This window comes from Nansenia antarctica (genome assembly GCF_963989245.1).
Source record: "Nansenia antarctica genome assembly, chromosome: 7".
Lineage (NCBI taxonomy): Eukaryota > Metazoa > Chordata > Actinopteri > Argentiniformes > Microstomatidae > Nansenia > Nansenia antarctica.
In genome coordinates this window covers 23,147,013-23,154,937 of record NC_137677.1, presented here as the reverse complement: position 1 = coordinate 23,154,937, position 7,925 = coordinate 23,147,013, and the positions used below count along the sequence as shown (strand labels likewise).

Below are 7,925 nucleotides of genomic sequence, written 5' to 3'. Positions count from 1 at the left end.
GCTTACACGTGAGCTGTAGCAGCGCTCCAATTGGCTGTCTCCTATTTCTAGGCCGGGGCGCAAAAATGTGCGTCCTGAATATCCGGTTGTTAAGTCTGACGTCAAACGTGACGTTTTGCAATTTCCGGCTTTTACAAAAAAAGAAAACAATGTGGTGGTCTGTAAACTGTGCAGAAATGAAATGGCCTATCACAGGAGTACATCTGCAATGAACGAGCACCTCAAGCGAAAGCATCCTGGAGCTCTTTGTGAAGACAGCCGCAAGATACCACTGTAAGTCAGTGTTGTATTTCTGTTCACTTTTCCGGCCGTGTATGAGTGAAAAATGGATAGCTACTAGCTAATGTTACACAAGCAATGTAGCTCACCACAGTTTGTATGTCTTGTCTTCTGGTGTTAGTAATAATATAAAAAAATATATCTATTGCCTCTAAAATCACCACGAACAGAACGGCGGAGGTACGGGTAATCGTGCACGCGGGAAAAAAATCGCGCGCGCTGGCCGCGCGAAAGAGGACCCCCCCGCCACTAATGTGAAAAATCCTGGAGGAAACACTGCTGTGCCCCACCCAAAATTTTTAACACCAGCCGCCACTGTGGGATACAGAAGGGAGACGCGACCTTAAACATGGACCCTTGTGATTGCTCTAAGAGTAAGTGTCCGCTCCACAGAGAGATCAGAGTCACAAGATCATTGATGATTATGAAAGTGTCGTTTACTTGTCATTACATTGAAGACAAGTCTACAACGCAACGAAACGAGCAGAGCAGAGCAGAGCAGCTCTACAACACCAGCGAGATTAACAATCCTAATAATAATAATAATGTTCATCGTTTCATGTCATGCTAATTGTTTGACGTGTTTGTGACGTTTGTAGCGGGAACCTGCAAATGCGCTGGATCCTGCAAATGCACCAACTGCTCGTGCACCACCGGCTGTAAGAAAAGTATGTGTTTTTTTTGCTTTTTCAAAACATTTCCAACGTGGTGATTGACTGCTGCTAATGATCTGCTGCTGCAATTGATCCGTGTCTATGACGTGTTAATTGACGGCCATGCTTGCATGTCTCGATTAATCCATTCACTCAGGTAAAGTCATTTGTTTACATTTGTTTTGTTATTTTCAATTTCACTTGCTTTGGCGATGTTTCTCACGCCACATCTAGATTCCTGGATAAGAAGGCTTTACCGATCTTAGCAGGGGCTTTAGTACAAAGTCATTTCGACTATGCATGCACATCATGGTATAGTAGCATACACAAGAAGCTAAAGAATAAGTTACAGACTTCTCAGAACAAGTTTGTCGGGAATGTATTGAAGCTTCCCTCGTACTCACCTCGAAACCTCATTTTGCAAGCCTTAGGTGGCTCAAGGTTGATGCTATTGTCTCAATGATTAAACTTTGCCTGGTGCGAAGAATTATCCTGGGTGTATTAAATAAGTATTTCCATAATTATTTTAGGGAGTGCCACCAATACTCCACTAGGGGGAGCTCTACTGATTTTGTACCATATAAATGTAATACCTTGATGGGAAAATAATCATTCTTGTACTCTGCTACCAAACAATGGAACAGTCTACCTAAAGAACTTAAAACTCTCTTGAGTTTGAGCAGCTTCAAAAGTCATCTGAAGAAATGGCTCTTTAGTCATTTATATGAGGGCCTAGAACTTTTCTATTTATAGGATCACTAATTGTCTGATGGATTATACCATTGTTATTATTGTAAACTACTGCCTGTATGCCAAACCTGTCCTGCTGATTTTCCTGCCAATGTCATTGCTTGTCCTACTCCCTCTTATCTTTCTACCTTGCTACATCTTTTTACATCAAAGGACCTCAATGGAAATAAGCCTCTGGTTTTCTTATGTTATCCTTGACGTTTTTTTTTCTTCTCTTTTATACGTGTATGCTTTTTAGGCTCCTTTGGAGCCGATAACTATATACCCCATTTTAAAAACATGTCAAATAAATTAATTAATTCACACTGGTGGTGAATAAAATACCTTAAGATTAGCGTAAAAGTGTCTACATTGGTTCCACACGATGGGAATGTTTTTATTAAATCAACCCATGTTCTTGATTTTTATTAAATTATTCTAACGTTCAACCAAATTTGTGTTGCTTTAAACACTTTTCGATCATGTGGAACCGGTGTTTACGTAAATCCAACGGGAGTGCAATAAATCCCTTTGAATTGACCTCATTGATCCACTCAGGTGTCAGTCGTTACTAACCTCTGTCCCCCTCTCCTCCCCTCCCCCCCAGGCTGCTGTGATTGCTGCCCCAGCGGGTGTGCCAAGTGCGCCACCGGGTGCGTGTGCAAGGGCAAGACCTGCGACACGAGCTGCTGCCAGTGAGGCGGAGCCGCCGGACCATCCGCTGACGTCTGGTCTTCCGATAAATCATGAAATGTGTAACGGTCCTTGCCTCTGCCGTCTTAGAGTGTAGATTTTGTACCACCTTCTCTTAAATGTGTTAATAAAAATAATATAAGCTGAATGGTAGAGCTTGTGTAGTTTTTTTTCCTTTTTTTTCTTGTTGGAGTCAATTGTTACTGTAGCGGTTATCTATACATACGTTATATGTATATCCATATTATGTATCGTATATTCTATTTTAGAGACTCTACTCTGGCTTCCTGTTAAGTTCAGAATAGATTATAAGATCCTTCTGCTTGTTTCTAAAGCTCTCACTGGCACAGCACCAGAATATGTTCAGACCTTTTGCTAGTATATCAGCCCAATAGAGCTCTCAGGTCTTCTGACGCTGGTTTTCTCTGTGTACCACATGTACAAAAGAGATTTGGTGAGGCTGCATTCTCATTTTCTGCACCCAAATTGTGGGTGTGTCAAGACTAAACACCTTTTTAAATCTTTGTAATATTGCCTTTAAATGAAATTATGATTATATAATGATTGGAGCACTTTGAGCTGCAATGTTTGCAGGAAAAGCGCTATACAAATAAAAAAGTTATTATTATTATTAGCTGTTCCCGCGGCCACATGGGAAGTGATTATTGTGCAGGCTGATGGTGAATTAGTCCCTAAAGCTACACTTTAGTAATTCATCTATTATCTGAAAGAATAGTGCAACCCGCGTAAGACGTCTATCATTGCTGAAGACTGTGTATTGTGCGACAGCTGCGACTTCACAGAGAATTGTTGGAACAAACACAACACAGAGGCTACGAGACGGAGAGATCATCATATGTTTCTCTGTGTACCACATGTACAAAAGAAGAGATTTGGTGAGGCTGCATTCTCATTTTATGCACCCAGATTGTGGAATGTACTGCCAGTTTACAATAGGGATGCAACCTCAGCAAATATGTCAAGTCAAGTCAAGACTAAAAAACTCATCTTTTTAATATTGCCTTTAAATGACTAAATAATTAAATGATGATTATATATATGTGTGGAAGCAAGATGGCGGCGGCACAGACGCAGCGGCTCGAGTGGCTTCAACACTGGTGTTCTTTAGTGTTTTTAAGTACATTTGTATGTACATTTTTATTTTAGTACTTATAGGGAACGGTTGTGTAAATAGTACCTACAGCAGACTAGACTTACTAGAAGTTGGTGCGAAAAACGAGGGGACTGTAACGGCGGAGTTCTTGAAACAACAAAGGATCCCATTCGACCTCGCGCGGTCGCCGGGTGAAAAATACTATGCGATCCCAGCCCTCAGGCGCAAACGTCGGAGGCGAGACCGTAAACAACGCCGAGGACAAAGGGGAGGCCTGCTAGCCAGGCTGAGGCGAAGCCCAGATAAGCCAGCTTTGCCGAGTATTTTCCTATCCAACGTCAGGTCCCTGGCTAACAAGATGGACGAATTGAGACTACAGGTCGTCACAAATAACATCGTGGGAGATAGCTGTGTGATTATTCTCACTAAAACCTGGCTAAATGACACTATCCTGGACTCCGCGGTTAGCCTGGAAGGGAGATCCCTTCACCGGGCAGATCGGACTTTGCTTAGTGGAAAGACCCGCGGAGGTGGGCTCATTATATCTACGAAGGACAGCTGGTGCTTAAACACGAAAATTGTAAGTAGCCACTGTTCCCCAAACCTGGAATACTTGACTGTTAAATGCCGACCCACTTACCTCCCGAGGGAATTCAATGCAGTGTATATTACAAGCGTTTACATTGCACCAAATGCAGATGGTAGCTTAGCATTGGCGCGGCTATATGACGTCATCAGTGGTCAACAGAGCGCGGACCCACAGGCAGTCCACATTATCGCCGGAGATTTTAATCATGCCGACCTGAAGGCAGTACTACCCAAGTTCTATCAGCATGTTAAATGTGCAACAAGAGGAGAAAAAACACTGGATAAGCTATACACCAACATCAAGCGTGCTTACAAGGCTAGACCGCTAGCTCATCTAGGCATGTCAAAACCACCAGGGCTAACCTAAAGCGCGGCATCCGAGAGGCCAAGGCAGACCACAGAGAGAAGATTGAGGAATGCTTCCTGAGCAACGACTCCAGGCGGATGTGGCAGGGGGTTCAGCACATGACAAACTTCAGAGCCAACAGGCTCACAGCCACAGAGGACGACCCCCTGCTGGCGGAAAAGCTGAACTCCTTCTACGTCCGGTTCGACGAGGGGCGAACGGAGGTAACCACAACACAAACACCACTCTCTCCAGCTCTCAGCAGCCTCACCCTTACAGAGCATGAAGTGAGACGCGTGCTGAAGGCGGTGGACCCCAGGAAAGCCTCGGGGCCGGATGGCGTCCTGGGACGGGTGCTGAGGGACTGCGCCGACCAGCTGGCCGGGGTTTTCACCAACATCTTCAACCAGTCCCTGTCCCAGGCCACCATCCCACCCTGCCTGAAAACCTCAACTATCATCCCAGTCCCGAAGAAAAGCACGGTGAGCTGCCTAAACGACTACCGCCCGGTGGCACTCACACCAATCATCATGAAGTGCTTCGAGAAACTAGTCCGGGCCCACATACTCACACGCCTCCCGCCCAACCTGGATCCATACCAGTTCGCCTACAGAGCCCACAGGTCCACAGAGGACGCCATCGCGACGACTCTCCACGCCACTCTATCCCACCTGGAGAGGGGAAACAGCTACGCGAGACTGCTCTTTGTGGACTTCAGCTCTGCCTTCAACACCATCCTTCCAGACAGGAAAATCATAAAAAAATGAAAATGAAAAGTAAATCAACAAAAAAGCAAAGGGTGGCTACTTTGAGGAATCTAAAATATAAGACATATTTAGAGTTATTTCACACTTTTTTGTTAAGTACATTATTCCACATGTGTTCATTCATAGTTTTGATGCCTTCAGTGAGAATCTACAATGTAAATAGTCATGAAAATAAAGGAAACACATTGAATGAGAAGGTGTGTCCAAACTTTTGGCCTGTACTGTAATTACAGCAAACATGTCGGTAGTTTGGCACCTGTCCTCTGACTTTTTATGTTAACAATCCGTGTTGCGTGTTGCGTTTGGAAATAGGGCTGTTGTGTCGCAAATGCCAGGGCTGTTTTTTGATCCCAGTCCGCCCATGGTGGCAGCCCAGACTATATTACATTTGACTACTGTGTGGTATTGACTTCTATGACCCCTGCATGGCACATCAGCTCAGTTGGTTGAAAACAGGACCTACATACACCTATAACTATTAACTAGAACACTGCTTTACATTGTAACCTAGGTAACTGGAACACTGCTTTACATTGTTACCTAGGTAACTAGAACACTGCTTTACATTGTTAGCAGGCTCACAAAACAGTGTGTAGTTGACTAGCGAGTGTGTCACATTGATTTTCAACAAAGTTGAAATGTATTTACATTTTCAAAATGAAATTCCCAACATTGGACAACAGCTTCCACCCCATAGATGTAAATGTGTGTTTGTGTCGATAGACCAATGAGAAGTGAGAACATCTTGTCTTCCTTGTTGTTGTATTATTAGTATAAGTGTTACGGCTGTGTTGTGTTGTGTGCAGCCTTAGTGTGTTTGTGTGTTGTTTCTCCCAGGTGATTGTCCTTCCTCCTGCCTGCTGCCTTGGCGACAGCTTGATTGACAGGAGGGAGGATGAAAGGCTGGGAGAGACGTGGTGCCAGTGGGCCAGACGACAACTCCCCAGTTGTTTTTGTGTTGGTGTTGTTTGATACAGCTGTAATATGGTGTCTTAGTTTTGTAGGTTGTGTTTGTTAGTCTTATGTTTGTAGCAATTTAGCCTTAGTTGCATTTGATCTGTTAGTTAGGGTTAGAGGGTTACCACTTGGTCAGTTAATTAAATTACTTAATCATTCATTTATACATTAGATTTATTTCGCTCTTCTTTGATAGAGTAGTTTTCAGTTCATGTGTTTCTAGGAAACCTGTTTGTGTTACTATTTTACAATAAATCTTGTTTTATTTATATTCTCCCATCTCCTCTAGTTCTTTACCTTATTGTTACATCCCATATACGTAGACTGATCTGTTCATCACATCGTGTACCCTTAGGGGTAAAGCCCACTCACGTGTCTTTATTAGTGGTTAATTAGTAGAATGTACATGACAAGACACAGCTGTGTGTCACCCCTCATGGCTGAAACTCACTTGATCCATATTCTACAAGTGTTGCTGAGTACAGTGGTAGTGATCATGTTTATAGCCTTGGAAATATTTTGGTGTACAGTCCATTATGGGTTCCCTATGCAATCTAGAGGTGGCACTTTTAACTGTTGGGATGCAGGAAAGGACCAATAATACTTTGTATCACACCCCTCAAGGTTGAAACTCACTTGATTAATATCCACTTGATTCATATTGACTTGATTCATATTGACTTGATTCATATCCACTTGATTAATATTGACTTGATTCATATTGACTTGATTCTTATCCACTTGATTCATATTGACTTGATTCATATCCACTTGATTCATATCCACTTGATTCATATTCACTTGATTCATATTCACTTGATTATTATTACTCAGTACTCAGAAACACTTCTAGAATGAGTCAAGTGATTTTCAAACTTGAGGGGTGTCATACGAAGTATTCTAACACATATTCTAACATGATTACTACAAACATGTTTAGCCTTGGAAGATTATTTGTTTACAATCCATTATATGTCCCCTATGCAGTGCAGCAGTCTTTCATCATGGTCATTAGCATATTAGAAGAACTATAAACCCTTCAAAGCACAAATAATAGAGTCATAGAGTAGGATTACATCTTTATTTACATGTTTATTTCCAGATGTAGTAGCATATCATTTGTGTTACTTTATCCATATGTAGTATTTCTAAATGCTTAAACAAGTTTAACGTGGGCACTTTTATTTAGAAGGAACACACCCGAGCTAAGTGGGCGGAGTTCCAGAACACAGCTCCGAAAGGGCCCAGTGATGACGTCATCAAAAGACGACAACGTGTTTCTAACATCTTTAATTTTACTACTAATGTGTGTCAAGCTGTCCGATATATGGGGAATGATCCGAAGTATGAGTGGAATTAAGAGGAATTATGTAATACCAGTGTTGACAGGTAGCAATAAGTCAGCAGTAAGTAATAAAGAAAAGGTAGAACTTCTGGCAGAAACACTAGTGAAAGTTCAGGAAATGTATCAGTTAACGCTACACAAAGTAGGGATACAACTCTTGCTCAGAATATCGGTGTTAATATGAAGAGGAGTGCAACAAGTGACAGTTTAGATCTACCAGTGTTTCCTCCAGGAATTTTTACAATGGTGGCGGGTAGTGCTGACCGCGCGCGCGCAGCGCGCGCTCGCGATTTTTTCGCGTGCACGCGCGCTCAAAACAACGACGTAATTTCAGCCAAAACTCGAGGATGGCCCAAAAAAATAAAATGTTTTCCTGTACTTCTCCCGTGTGTCTCTTATTGTCTGTGTCTGCATGTTTTTCCAGCATGTAATTCCGTTGTCAATAAAAACAAAA

At 42.5% G+C, this 7,925-nt stretch overlaps 1 protein-coding gene across 1 annotated transcript; it reads left to right on the top strand.

Annotated features, from left to right (window-relative positions):
- The first annotated feature begins 612 nt into the window (after positions 1–612).
- On the top strand, positions 613–2,374 carry LOC308163130 (metallothionein A-like). Its single transcript, XM_080537316.1, has 3 exons — positions 613–653; positions 879–947; positions 2,269–2,374. The coding sequence occupies exons 1-3, from the start codon at positions 629–631 to the stop codon at positions 2,358–2,360; spliced, it is 186 nt and encodes a 61-aa protein (XP_080393442.1). The 5' UTR covers positions 613–628; the 3' UTR covers positions 2,361–2,374.
- Positions 2,375–7,925: the final 5,551 nt, after the last annotated feature.